Genomic DNA, 15,130 nt, shown 5'->3' with positions numbered 1-15,130 from the left:
AGAATATACTCTGAATCACTGGCTATTACCTGAAGCACTATCATAACCTATAGCAATGTTATGAAATGAACTGACGAGGCTACCTCTGTCCTCCACAGAAGAGAGCTGTCGCATCTGGATGAAGCAAAAATAGTGGAAAATGCAGCCTATGGGTGACCGTTGCCATGGTTTGCAGAGATTGAGCCATTAAGCTGTAAATGTCTTAATGGATTGGCAGTCAGAGGTCTAATGTAGAAACAGTGATGGACAAAATAATGCTCATTCTGCAGGGAACGCTTCTCAGATTACAAACCAGCTCGCTTTACCACCTATAGCATCAAAAACATGTTTTAAAAAACATGACCCTTCGTATTCCACGTCTATCCTTGAAAAGTGTCACTTGGTTTAGGGGTACTTATACAAACAGTCTTCCATAGCAGAAGGCCATGGCGGATAATACAGAACTAAGCAACACAACAGTAGCAATTGGCAAACGTTTTTAATAACCACTTATCAAAAGAAAAGAGCTCAAATACGGTCGTTATTTCGGAGACCCAGAATGAGAAGGTCGTTGCTGAACGAAATCAGGGTTCATGAAGCCGTCTGGACGATGAATCTGGTTCTAACTCTTTCAAGTCTTTCTCTGCCATCTCGTGGCTTTATTAAGATACAGCACGGGGTCGATGCCTTGATGGAGTTTGTGAAAATGCAATTACGAAGGATATTGATGAAGGTTCAAAGTTGTTCATATTGTTCAAATTGAGGAGCTGGTAACATTATGTGTATTAATACCTCGAGTGTTGCATTAAAACTACCACTAAACTCAAGTGAAAATAATGAAAATTCTTCGATTATGTTATGATTTGCTGGTACTACCTATAAACTCTATAGAACACAATTAATTATTAAGAATAGTATTATTAATTATTGTGCTTACTACTACTTTTTTTCTAACTTTCACTCTTCTCCACACAGAACGAGCTTTCTCAGCTGAAATGGTTCCTCGTGCGCCACCTAGCGTCTGAGAGTGAGATAGCATCAACATCAAAGCATGAGCCAGATAGAAAAAAATAAGCGTTTGAGCTTATATAGTTTTAACATACCTCCTGTACACAATCGATACATTTTGGAAAAACACTGTCACCACTGTTAATTAGGCGTTTTATGCTTAAGCTTCGACCTTTTTAAAAAGTCGTGCCAGTAACAAGTTGGCTGTGAATAAATGTTGATACCTCATTGTCATAACTCTGACTCTGATATTCTACATAGTTTAATTATAAGCTAGTTTGAAATGAACTTACAGACAATAGTTTATCAGTGATTTAGTGAATGGACTCCACTGAGTGAATAATATAGAAAATTGTTAACCACTAAATCTCACTGTTACATTTTTGCTAGTTTGTGTCAAAATTTCTGTTTTGAAAAAAGAAAAAAAAACTGCTAAATTGTCTGAAAATCATTTCTATTTGGGATATTTTTCTGTTCAGTAATATACTATATAAGTGAACTGTACAATATATATATATATATATATATATATATATATATATATATATATATATACACTGCAGGTTTCTCCATTCATCCAGTGATTCTGGTGCCTGGCTAAATGTCAGTGAATGGAAAGAGCACAGTGAAGAGCCGAGTGGAAGTTAGTGAAAACCTGAGTGAGAGAGTTTGCATTAACATTCTGGATTAAAATGATATGTACTGTATACATATATAAACATAGTAGTATGGCAGTAGGTTTCACTTGAATTTACTTGGTTAACTTTACCCACAGGGATATTATTAGGCTAAATCTATAACAGAATCAAAAGTTGACATGAAATGTTGTCATGCCTCAAAAGGATGATTTCAAAAACTTTACAGCTCAAATAAATAAATAAAAATAATTTAAATAATAAAATTAAATAATAAATAAATAAATATTTATATTAATAACGTAAGAGCTCCAATACTTCTCTCTTTAAACCCTTCTGCTTGCGTTAATAACTATTCTAATTGCAATAGTTCCCGTAATAGTCCATGCACACTGATAATTTAATATAGTTATCCAAAACATGTCATGAATGCTGAGCATTAAAGATCTGCTAGTTCTGATCTGTACTGAATATGTAACCTGGAATATTCCTTGAAGTGTTTAGATTTCTGATGATGAATGTGATAAAGGAAAAGTGTTAATAAATCGGATTACAGCATAAAAGTCAGTGATCTGAAACATTCTGCTCTCTGACAGAGTTCAGTGACATGCCATATGTTTGGATTATTTAGATTATCTAGTTTCTTGCTACATTCTTAGCAGACAGTACTCACTAAGGCTCCGTTTCCCTTTATCGCAGAAATGATAAACTGTGTGCAAATAAGCTCTGCTGTAGACAGGAATTAAGCTGTGGTTCAAATTATGAGTAACCAGCTCCCCCTCATTCAGGGGTCTCTATCATACTGTCATCCAGGTGTGATTTCTGGACGGTTTAGGATACATGTCCATGTCAATTTGAATAGAAAATTATAATTATTATGTGTGTTTTCAAACGTTTTCTGGTATTCAATACATTCAGAGTTCAACAATGAATTTCAAGATTTATTTTTTCTTTAAATATAAACTTTCTAACCCATTGTATGGACGTGACACTTGTGGGCTGGATATGTCTCGTCATGATCCTCAGACGTGACACTGATGGGGGATGGTCTGTGTCTGTCTGTGTGTGTGTGTGTGCCAGTGGTGTGTACACACCACAAGAGAGAGAGAGCGAGCTCTTATTATTTATCCAGGAGCAGCACAGCGCATGCGCGACGCTGCGAGCTCTGTGTGCCTCAAGTTTACTCTTTTGGGCTCTTCCCGAGCTGTGTAGCCAGACAAAGGGAGCTGATGTGCGGTTTTTGTGCCCATGAGGAAAATGTGGATGAGGTAAGAGCGATCTGGGAAGTAAAGAGACTTGTGTTTGGAGAGAGAGATGTATCCGCTGCGCTCGCATCTGTCGCGCACTTGATCTGACCACACAAAAGAAGAGGTGCTCGGCAGCTGTTTACCTGTGCGTGAGCACACCTTGGACACACACACACACACGGACACGGACAGACGGAGGTATGTGCTCAGTGACCGTAGCCGCATGGGGTTTATGAAGAAATAACGGACAGCTGCTGTAGGCCTCGCCGCTAGCTCCGCCTCACTGGACACGGTCTCTCACCCGCCAGGAGAAATGGGTCTAATTTTCGCCAAACTGTGGAGTTTCTTCTGTAATCAGGGTAAGAGCTTGTGTTCTGGCTGTTTTGTAGTGAGTGTTTTGACTGTTGTGCGCCTCGGGCTGATATGCAGCGGAGCTGAGCTAATGTTGATGCTAGTGCGCTCGTTTAAACCCGCTGCGTCGAGATAATGTTCACCTATGAGAACCACCGTCACGCTTTATTTGTATATTCTCGCTATATTTTAAACCAGAGCAGATCGTGTTTTCACCTTGTAATTGTAAGGGTTTGTTAGTCGGTTAGCTGGTCCGTTAGCTCAAACCCATCAGGTGATCTGTTCGTGGTAAAGGTGACAGATGGATCATCTGAAGTGTCTTTAAAGTGATCTGCAAACTGAGTATCGTCCACTTGTTGAATTGATTAAGTGCTTTCTGAAAACTGTAGGTAGTAACCAAGGTAAGACAAAGACTTAAAAAAAAAAAAGTCTGACTCAGATCCTACTAATTTTTCCTCCAAAAGTACAGCTGTGATGCTATCAGGTACTTTGATAAGTACTTACCATGGCACTAAATGATTATTATATATATGCATATTGTATTTAAGTGATATCTCACAGTACTATTATGGTTTCTTGCCAGAAACGTGGTATTACCTTGGTACCATGTTGAAAACATGGTAATATAATCATTCCTATGATGCCCAAAATATTATGTTTAGCAGCTAAATAGGTTTTAAGGTAAGACTCCACAGGCGAATAGAGTTTACACAGTGCATTTGTATTACATGTTTTCTAAAGTAAACATTTTCTAACTAAATATACATTTAAGGGCATTATGAATGTCCCTTTTTATCACTCCATAAATCAGGAAAAATCTGTCAATGGATAGAAAAGAAACCATGTATAAAACCATCTTCAAAAACCTGCAAAATATAGATTGTGTGTTTTCTTTCCACTTGTTTGCTATGGAAGCAAAATAGCCCAAAATCTGAAAATTGACCAGTGGTTTTGGTCTTGATGGTCTTGCCCTAAAGTGAATTTTGCTACCTACAACTGTCCCGAGATAAAACTCTAACTATTGTCCAGTCTTCTAGCTCTTACACTTGCTCTTGTTTAATTTGTTGAGATCTGATTTGTTCTCATAGGTTTTGTTCTCTGACGAATGTTTGTGTCTTCACTGCTGCTGTGACAGATGTGTCCCTCGTGATGTAGGTCTAGAGGACAGAGGGCTCAGATATCCACTTTAATTTGTGCAGTGACCATAAAAGAAATGATTTGAATTGAAAATGCTTTTGTGTAGAGAAACAGATGCCATGACCACCTGGCCAACAAAAGCAGCGTGAGGAAACTGTTCTCCTCTCCATTGTTTGCTAGGTTCAGCAGTCAGTTCAGCCTGCCCAGAGAGATCCAGCCTCCAGGACACACAATGATGGACATGTGCATGAAAACTAACTTTAGCACACTAGATTATGTCTGAAAGTTACTCTAACTACATTTTAACCTGAATGCATATTTTTCTGTAATTGAGAAGTTGATCATTGACAAAGTGTGCAAACAACAGAATGGTATTTCCTGGTTATTTTTTATTTTATTAATTTTATTTTATTTTATTTTTCTCCAATTACATTCCTAACCAGTTCCAGATTGTTGTGATGTCGGGCAAATGTTCCTTTAACACTGGAATGGATGTTTTTGATATTGCATGCACTTTCAATCATTTCTGACACCAAACTGTATGCATTCCTGTAACGCTATACATTTTATTTGTTGTTGAATTATGGTTTTCTTGTATGTGCTAAATGCATTGATTACAAATGAGCTAGCCAGTCCTCTGGGTTAGATGCCGAATAGGTCCAAAAGGAGCTCCCAGGAACCTACTTTCTAGACATAGAAGGAATTCTGCCCGTTGGATTAATAATCTGATTCTCTTTCCTAATTCCCTGGATTACTGTCCTGAAGAGGACCAGTCACTTCATTACAGTGTTACTCTCTAATAAACATTCCTGCAGTCGTTCAAAAAAAGGAAATTCTTGCAGTATATTGTAAATAGTCTAGTTTAATTTTTAAATGTTAAATATACCTTTAACTATTGGTCCTGTAAATCATTACTCAAACAAAGTTTATAGCTTTTGTCCTTTGGCTGAAGCTTTGAGGAGGAGCTCTAGTAGTCTTAAATTAGAGGCAGGTTAAATTTGTCATTGGGTTTGGTTTGAAAAGTTTCACCAAGTCTGTGGGTGACGTTAACTGTAGTCTTGAGAAACCATGTCTCTTGGCTTCATTTGGTCCTGTAACATTTTTCCTGGAGGCAGGCAGAAGTAAAATAGGGGTCAGTTGTTCAGGAAGTAATAACTGTGAAATATTTTGTGTCTTTGTGGAGCTGTTAGAGATAACATGAGTTATCCAGTCCTGCTTCCTGTAGTTCACATTGGAGTTCAAAGGTGGGGGAAAAAAAAAATCCAAATGCATTCTCTCTTTCTCTCTCACATACACACACAGACTGTTGCTCTGATAAATGATGGATCACTACTAGTTTATCTAATCACAGCTTTCTCTGTTATGCAAGCGTGCAACTCACATAGCGGAGCTGTGGTTTTCAGTGGGATTGTTGGACCAATTATCTTCCAGTTAATAGAGTTGAGAGGCCAACAGAAACAAACTGGCTATGAATGAAAGGAAAGCGCACAGCTAATGTGAACAACCAACGTTAACGTTATCTGAGGCTTAAAATCGTCTCTGTGTATTTCATGTAAATAACTGATTCCATTATTTTTACCTTTTATTGGCATTCACATATATATCCTTGTTTACTGAAGAATTGATTGCTTTTCATTTGATGTTTGATTGTGTATTAGCGGTTTCACCATTCTCATAATCAGTTATATGTATTTTTATTTCTGTTATGTAGAACACAAGGTGATTATTGTGGGGCTGGACAACGCCGGGAAGACCACTATACTTTATCAGTTGTGAGTAATGTATATTTTGTTTTCTTTACTGTCGTGGCCAAAAGTTTTGGCAGTGACAAAGTTTGTTTTTCAAAGTTTGCTGCTTCAGTATTTGTAGATTATTTTTCCACATGTTTCAATGGTATACTGAAAAACAATGATAAGCATATTATAAATTTTAAAGGCTTTTATTGGCAAAAAAATATAATGAGTCAATATTTACAGTGTTGACCCTTATTCTTCATAACCACTGCAGTTTGCTCTGGCATGTTGGATACTAGCTTCTGGGCAAAATCCTGACTGATGGCAATCCATCCTTGCCATCCTCCTTATTAGTTCTCAGAGTTGATCACAGTTTGTCGGCTTCTGCTTGTCCACTCGCCTTTTGATGACTGACCACAGGTTCTCTATGGAATTGGCATCCGTGGAGTTGCCTGGCCACAGATCCAAAATTTCAGTGTAATGATCTTCGAGCCACTTCTTTATCACTCTTGCTTTGTGACATGGTGCTCCATCATGCTGGAAAATGCACGGATCATCACCAATTTGCTCATGGATTGTTGGAAGAAGTCACTCTTGCAGGACATTTTGATATCATTCTTTATTCATGGCAGTGTTTTTGGGCAGATGAGAGAGCCCACTCCCTTGGTTGAAGAGCAACCCCACACATAGATGGTCTCAGGATTCTTCACTGTTGGCACAACACGGGACTCATGTAGCGTTCACCTTTTTTTTTTCTCCGAACAATCGATTTTCCTGTCCCAAACAGTCGAAATGGAGCTTCATCAAAGAAATAACTTTGCACCAGTCTTCTGCTGTCCAATCCTTGTACTTCCTGCAGAATTTTAGTCTGTCCTTGAGTTTTTCTTGGAGAGAAGTGGCTTCTTTGCTGCCCTTCTTGACACCAGGCTGTTGTCCAAAAGGCCTCACTGTGTGTGCAGATGCTCTCACACTCACCTGCTGTCATTTCTCAGCAAGCTCTGCACTGCTGGTGACTCGATTCTGTAGCTGAATCCTCAGGAGGAGACAGTCCTGTCACTTGCTGGACACTCTGGGACGTCCTGAAGACTTCACTGCAGTTGAACAGCTCTCCTTGAAGTTCTTGATGATCTGGTAAATGGTTCTTAAAAGTGCTATGTTTTTTGTAGCAATTTTCTTGCATGTGAGGCCATTTTGATACAAAGCGATGATGGCTGCACATGCTTGTTTGGAGGTAACCACTGCTAACAAGAACACAATGATTTGAAACACTTCTCTCCTTTTATAGCAATCAGTCTGCTCTTAAAATCTAGTTAGTATGATAGTGATTAACCTGACTAGTACTCATTCACTCTTTTCTCATGTGCTGCTGAAATGATTAGTCAATTAATGTTAGCTGGTCATTTTGTGTCAGGATCAAAAAATAATGAAATTTGTTTGAATAATGAAGTTCGTTTTTTGGCAAATGAAGCTTTTAGCAATTATTTAAAATGCATCTGATCACTCTACACATTAATTTAGAAAAAATGTGAATGAACACCACAACAGCTTTAGCAGCAAACTTTGCCAAACACAAAATTTATGTCACTGCCAAAACATATGGCTATAACTGTAGACTAGGCATGTGCTGATTACCGGTTTCAAGGTATACAGCAATTTGAAAATGTCACGGTTCAAAACCACTAATATTTTCCATTATACCGTTCCTGCGGTATGTGCTGTTTTCCATGTCTCCTCAAAGACTGAAAGGGTAGGAATCCCTCAGGCTGAGTGCAGTGTAGAGAGTAACACTGACCCCTCCTCCTCCTGTTGGTGTGAGCGAGTGGTCAGTCACGTGTGTGTGTAGGATGGCCGAACTTGAGGCCCGGGTACACTTCACATTCAGCGTTCCTTTCTGTCTTGGATGAGCTTATGCGCAGTACCACGGGGTGCACGGCATCTCTGGCCTGTGTTTACGGGCATTAACAGACTTCATATTTTCACATAAATGACATTTTGGAGAAAGATTGCATTGCAAAGCAGTTTGTGCAGTTTGTGGTTTTGAAACCGTGACATTTTCAAATCGCGGTATACCTTGAAACCGGTAATTGGCACATGCCTAGTCTGAGCTATGACGTGAAAATTGTCCCGAAGCTGTAAATAAGTCGGGGCCCGTCGGGCTCAGGCTGAAATGCAAGGCTCTAAAGCACAGCTTGTTGCATTTAAGCAGCAAAAATACACACAAAATGATGTTAAAATGTCCATCCTGGCGAGTATCCTCATAAGCGCTGTCAGTTTTTTCTTAAGTGAATGTAAACATTTGCAAAAGAGAAAAGTTTCCAAAATGAAATTCAGGTCCTGCATTTAACAGAGTTAAATAAATGATAGTATTCAGTGATATGTTCTCTGTGTGGAGTAACATCTGGCGCAGTTGCAGCTTGTAGCTACTTATTACAAAAAACGAGAAAGCAAACAAAAGCATTAATAGTCATTAATTTTAGTTAACATATGCTATGATAATTTGAACAGTGTTTTATTCTTATTGTAAAATAATGGAACATTAGGTCATGAATATTGTTTTAAAAGTCATGGAGAAGTCCATTGGTAGTTCAAATTTACTGTTAAAAATGTGTATGAACCTTGGATTGAAAGCTAGTGTCAGTGTGGTAATTAATGTGAACTATAAACTGCTTCAGTGTAGTTTGTTTCATCTGAATCTGTTTTGTTGTGCAGTTTAATGAATGAGGTGGTGCACACGTCTCCTACAATTGGCAGCAATGTGGAGGAAATAGTGGTGAAGAAAACCCACTTTCTGATGTGGGATATTGGTGGTCAGGAGAGTCTCCGCTCCTCTTGGAACACATACTACTCCAACACTGAGGTAATGCACTTACACACTGCACTGCTGGAGGATGAACCTGTTTGAGAAGGATGATTTCATTAACAGAAAACCTACATTAATAAAAAAAAAAAGCTTGATAAGTGAAATGGAAGTGTATAAAGATCTTCTGAGTGATTGTCTGTACACTGTAAATATGACCACTGGTTGGAAGAGAGAAAACAGATGTGTAGGTCACCGTTTACAATAAACAAACCAGGGATGGATTTTCTGCGTTTTGTTTTAGGCCTGTGTTTGTGTTCACAGAGACCTCATAGAGTGGACAGGCAATCCTTGGCCAAAAATATAATGGGTTGGAATTGGGAACATGACCGTTGACTTGAATTCGCATCTCCCAAATGAGCCTGACAGCATAGTTTAATTTTATTTGTACTGCACTTTTTACAGTACACGTTATTTGAATTCCACTTCACAGATAAAAATAGAAGAGAAAATGATTTGGTTCGTATGCTGCCATTCAAAAGTTTGGGTTTAATTACTTTTTCTTTTCTTTTTTTTTTTTAAATATCTTATAAAACGGTTAAAACAATAATTTTGTGAAAACATTTGGAATAACCTTTCAAAAAAAATATTGAAAATATAATATATTTTGAAATATATTTTAATCCTGTGATTGCAAAGCTGAGTTTTCAGCAGTCATTACTCCAGTCTTCAGTGTCACATGATCCTTCAGAAGTCATTCAAATATGTTGATTAAGAAATTATTATTATTATTATTATTATTCTCAATGTTGAAAACAGTTTTGCTGCTGAATCATTTTGTGGAAACCATGTTACATTTTTTTTTTTTTTTTTTTTTCAGGATTCTGATTGAATAGAAAGTTCAAAAGAACAGCATTTATTTGAAATTGAATTTTTTTTGTAACATTAGTGTCTTTACTCGCTTATGAATTTAATTCATCCTTGATTTAATAAGTATTAATTTCTTTCAATAAATCTTACTGACAAACTTTTGAACGGTAGTGTACGTGCTCCACCGCATCTTCAACAATGCATTATTTCCAACTTAAAAAAATCTTAAATCTTAAACCAAAGAAACTTTCGTTGAAGCTTATTGAAGCTTGTTGAAGCTTTGTCTCCTAGACAAAAACTGCTTTAGCATTATGAAGGAGCATAATGTTTTCAGTATCAAAATAAACCAGTTTTCAGACAGTTATTTAAATTGATATTTTTAGTACCAGTAACTAACACCACATTCTATAATAATAGTATTTTTTAAAGTAGCATGTTGAGATGGTTTCTGAGTAACAGCTGTGTGTTCAGTCTGCTGTGAACAATAGTTTGAACAACGACTTTGGCAGCTGGTGTCTGATCCAGAGTTCAAAGTTCAGGGTTACACAAAGAGGTTTGAGTGGCGAGACCCCTGTCTTGCATTCAGGAAGTGTGTGAATGTGATTTGTGGTGTAGCCCTGCTGGCAAGCTCTATTCAGAAGCACTCGCTCTTGAGACCATAGATACATGATTTCTGCCAAGGACATGAACACTGAGCAACTAACAACTCTGTGGCCTTGCTAAACTTAGAAACCACCCCTGAATGCAAGTGCAATAGTATGCTGCCTGACATCTGATAATAAAGCTGTGTGTGTGTATTTTCTCTTGTAGTTCATCATACTGGTAGTGGACAGTACTGACAGAGAGAGACTAGCCATTTCTAAAGAAGAGCTCTACAGGATGCTAGCACACGAGGTAATGCTTTACCATTTACAGCACACGGAGCATGAATATAAATTCCATCTCAAAAAAGCTATATTTTGGGTCTGTTTTTCAGTTGTTTTCTATCTTCATTCTCTCAGGATCTGCGCAAAGCTGCAGTGTTGATCTTTGCTAATAAGCAGGACATGAAGGGCTGTATGTCTGCAGCAGAGATTTCCAAATACCTGACCCTCAGCTCCATCAAGGATCATCCCTGGCACATCCAGTCCTGCTGTGCGCTCACTGGAGAAGGGTAAGACCTGCAGTATAGACAGGGATTACCTGTCCTAGCCTGTTGGTGCTGTACGGTGCAATAGATTGATGATGGCAAAACGTACAATCATCCCAAGCTCATTGGAAAAATGCAATCCTACCTAAATTTTTGCTAAACTCTGCATGCACCTGTATGTAAAAATGTACCTATACACACAGTTCATTGCAGTTTCCAGCTGAAATTAACACTAGTGACCGTAAAAAACCAACAACTTTATTCCTTTTCACAATAAAATGTTTACAGGGCATATTAGTGATTAATAAATACTTATTTTCACATGGTTCCTTGCAAAATGACATCAAAAGACTTTTACTATAGTGCATTATTTGTAAACAATCAACTCCATATACATGAGGATTTTCTGAGTAAAGTAAACTTACTTCGTAGCTCACCTATTATCTATTAAGTCATGTAAATCATGAGTCAGGATGAAAGAGCTCAAAGGTTTATTTTTAAATTTCATATGCACTGGTGTAGAATTTGAATATTGACCATGATGTGTAAAGAGTTTATCATACTGGCTAGTATTTTACTATTGGTGCATCCGTAGTGAATATGTTTGTGTGTGTGTGTGTGGTTTCAGGCTGTGTCAAGGTTTAGAGTGGATGACCTCAAGTGCCGGGCTCAGATAGCCTCTGATTCTACTTGTTGGACTGATTGACAGCGACTCCCACCTCCTCTGGTGGCATTGCAGGCTCATCTCATTGGCTGCTCATGTTTTATTTTTAATCTCTTAAACAATTGCAGCTCTGCAGCTGAACTCTCTGGACACCTACCTCAGCTGGGATTTATCAGTTACATGAATTACAGTTACATGAAGTATTTCAGCTTAAAGAGAGCTCTACAGTGCTGTGTGTTTGTGAGGAGGGACTGTGTTTTTAACACTCTGACAGTGGAACAGAAGTTCTCCAGATAAGTATATTAAGCTAATCGTGTGTTGTTCTTTAAATCTACTGGGAAGAAATTATTTGTATGGTCAAAATGTTACTTTTTCACATGGGGAATCTTTGGGTCAATTGTTGTCATTGTTTGGTTAAGCTTTTTGGGCTTCAAATGTTTAAAGTGCCGTTGGTACCCAGCAACACCACCACATATGAAAACACCTGAGCATATCACTTAGTACACATTACCTCAATCATACGTTACAGTAGAGGGTGCTGTTATCATTTCAGACGTGGCCATTACAGCTTGAAATGTCATTGATGTGAGATGCAATTTAAATAAGGGTGTGTGTGGAGGGGAAATGGCACAGTTAGAATGCAGCAGTTGGCTGGATTTATTATAATGTCTGTTACAGGTGTTTTAAGTAACCATTCTCCTTGCTGGAGTGTGGTTATAGCATAAAGGTCCTTCAGTTGTTATGAGGAAATAATGTTCAAAAGTAACACAGTATTATGATTTTTTTTTTTAATTCTCTTTTCCTCCCAATCCTCTTGGTGCAAATATTCACTGCAAATGATCTTCACAGGTCTACCAGCCATAATAGCTGTGTCTGTTACTATATAAGTGATTGCCGTTTTTTCCGATTTGTTCAGCTTGAACATTTTATTTTTTGTCATCTTCCTTTTTTCAGGTTATATAAAAACAAAATGAACGCATGAGCACAAGTTCTTATTTGTTTGCGTGGTGATTTTGCCAATATGCTTATTGGTTCTAGCTGAAACTAGAACACCTTTATTTTCACTGATTTTTTTTCATCCTCTCCGTGCCCTGTGCTCAGTTAAGGGAAACTCTTTCGAGACTTGAATGCAGTGACTACAAATTGGTGCTCTCACTGATATTTCCCTCCCAACGTTGAAATCTATTTGCAGCTGTTATTGGCTGCTGATCTAGGCAAATCCATCCTATAGATCAGTCTCTCTGTTTTGCAAGGGTTTTATAGCAATGGCTCTTTGAGGTCACTGAGGTCTTGGAGACTTCGGCATTGGTCAGACTTCTGTAAAATCTGTTCTTTACCCAATCACAGTCTAAAGCAGTGTGTTTTTAGACTGTGTGTTAATATGCATCTTTACAAACGTGATATGAGTTTATATTGTATCATACCATGTTGAACGGTGGCCCTTTGGATAAAAAAAAAAATGTAAAAGTTGAAATCTGGCTTACCTATCAGAATGGGAATGAGGTGTTTCTGCCAGTGGTTCAGAGGAGTGTAATATTCAGTTTCATTGCTGAAGATCATGGTCAAACCATGTGCTTCTCTCTCAGATGTGCCATTTCTAAAAGGAGCAGGTGAAATCTGTAGCAACTTTCCTAATTCTTATAGTTTTATAATAAAAGCTTTTATTTTGAAATCTGAATTGTGTTACTGTTGCATTATTTGGTCAAATGCAGGTTTCAGAACCTGTTTTAGATCAAGATCTATAAGAAGAGAGTTTAGCAAGGTTTTGATTGTGCATCTTGTTCCACACAAGACTTTCTTATAATATAAGAGAAGGTAAGTTCTTTTTGAGTTTTATGAAGCCATTTTTAGTATTTTTGAATTTTCAGGTTATCAGAACAAAAAACCCCAGACTCCACAGCATTGGATTAGTCTTGTGTATCGGTTTGAAAACTATCCATGCTTGCACTTTGTTTGAATCTATTTCTATATAAATTGGCTTTGTAGCTGATGCACAGGAATCTGTGAAAGGAATTGATTCTGATGTAAATTGTCCATATGTTGAGGCAAAAGCGCACACACACAAAAAATCTTATTGGATAAAGGGGGCACATTAATAAATCAATGAATTACCGTTTTATTTTGGGGGATTTTGCTTGTCATTTATAGGAATGCAAAAAGTAATACTGGTCTGAGATTTATACATGACCCAGGTTGGACTCCTGTTCTGTCTTATTGTCTAATGTTGTTATTTTTAATTCAGTCCCCAGAATCTTCAAAGCTTCTGGAGTTCACCATTTGCTGACCTACTAGGTTTATGTAAAACAAGTACAATTTTGATTTGTGCCTATACATATCAACTTGTAGATGGCTTCACAGAGTACAAATCTTAATGCTGTAATTAAATTTAGTCATAGAATAAGCACAGGTGAGATTCAGTTTTCTGACGTCCATTTTGCCATCCATTAGCCTTGCATGTTTCACTTTGTATTCATGCTTGCATGCTGGAAAAATGCTTTAGCTGGGGTTGAATGCTATTAATCAATCTATCAAGACAATCATAACCTGTCACTTGATTTAATGATCTATCAAGTATTCCATTAACACTCCGATATAAGGTGCTGTGCTTTCATCAGAGTATGTGTAGTCTTTACAGTTCCAGACTGTGAATTATAGGGTCAAGATAATGCACACTTAGTCTTTTGATGTAATGGCGTGTATTAAGATCCAGTGGAAATCAATTTGTCATACTGATTCAATTCTGGAATATTAAAATTGAATCTACAAAAAAGGTGAGAAATCGCTAGGAACGTTTAGGTCCTCTGTCATTAACAGCACAGGTCACATTGACAGGTATCCATGGTAACCTCACTGTTAAAAGTCTGCAGTCTGTCCTGTGGCCTAAGTGCAGCTCTCTATTAAACAGAATATTTCTGCCAACAAAGAGAAAGCAAGTCAGAGACATAAAGGAATGGAGGTGGAGGACAGGAATCTGAAGATGAAACGACAGGATCAAATACAAAGTGCACCCTTTCCTTTGAACCCTTTTGATGTACGTCAAGATGGGACTAGTACATTCTAGTGCCAGGAATATCATTTTATTGTCTCTTAATAGGATGGGAATATTTTGTCCCTTAGTACCTAGATTAAACTGTAGAGACGTAAAGGTAGTGCTGCATACAGTTCTTGACAGAACTGACAAAATATATCCCCCTGATATCTATCATCCATTTCATTTCTTCACTTGCATAGTTTTGGCCACATCAATGATGATAATTAATCTCTTTTAGGTTATTACTAAAAGATGATCCATGGCTCAATTTAATTTCCTGAAGAAAATGTAATTCTGGCTAAAGCAATTAGAGCCAAAGCCATTGTGATATGTTCCCACATCACTAATTCATCACTGGGGCTTATAGCATGTCTGTCTGTCTATTGTCTATGCTATTTTAGTTACAGGAACCTATTCTGTGAGAATATTACTGAGATACCCCCCCCCCCCTTTATTTATGACTGCAGTTTCTCAGCCTTGTACACAGAAAGACATTTTAAGCTCCTACACAAAAAGACAGATCGAGCTCCTGCATTTTATCTATTGCTA

General features: G+C 37.7%; 1 protein-coding gene across 1 annotated transcript; it reads left to right on the top strand.

Annotated features, from left to right (window-relative positions):
- The first annotated feature begins 2,698 nt into the window (after window positions 1–2,698).
- Window positions 2,699–13,222, top strand: LOC109056292 (ADP-ribosylation factor-like protein 5B). The gene is made up of 6 exons (XM_042760575.1): window positions 2,699–3,228; window positions 6,069–6,129; window positions 8,800–8,947; window positions 10,568–10,651; window positions 10,759–10,910; window positions 11,515–13,222. Exons 1-6 carry the CDS (start codon window positions 3,183–3,185, stop codon window positions 11,561–11,563), a joined length of 540 nt encoding a protein of 179 aa, XP_042616509.1. The 5' UTR covers window positions 2,699–3,182; the 3' UTR covers window positions 11,564–13,222.
- Window positions 13,223–15,130: the final 1,908 nt, after the last annotated feature.

This window comes from Cyprinus carpio, chromosome A7 (genome assembly GCF_018340385.1).
Source record: "Cyprinus carpio isolate SPL01 chromosome A7, ASM1834038v1, whole genome shotgun sequence".
NCBI lineage: Eukaryota > Metazoa > Chordata > Actinopteri > Cypriniformes > Cyprinidae > Cyprinus > Cyprinus carpio.
This window is presented reverse-complemented; position numbering and strand designations above follow the sequence as displayed.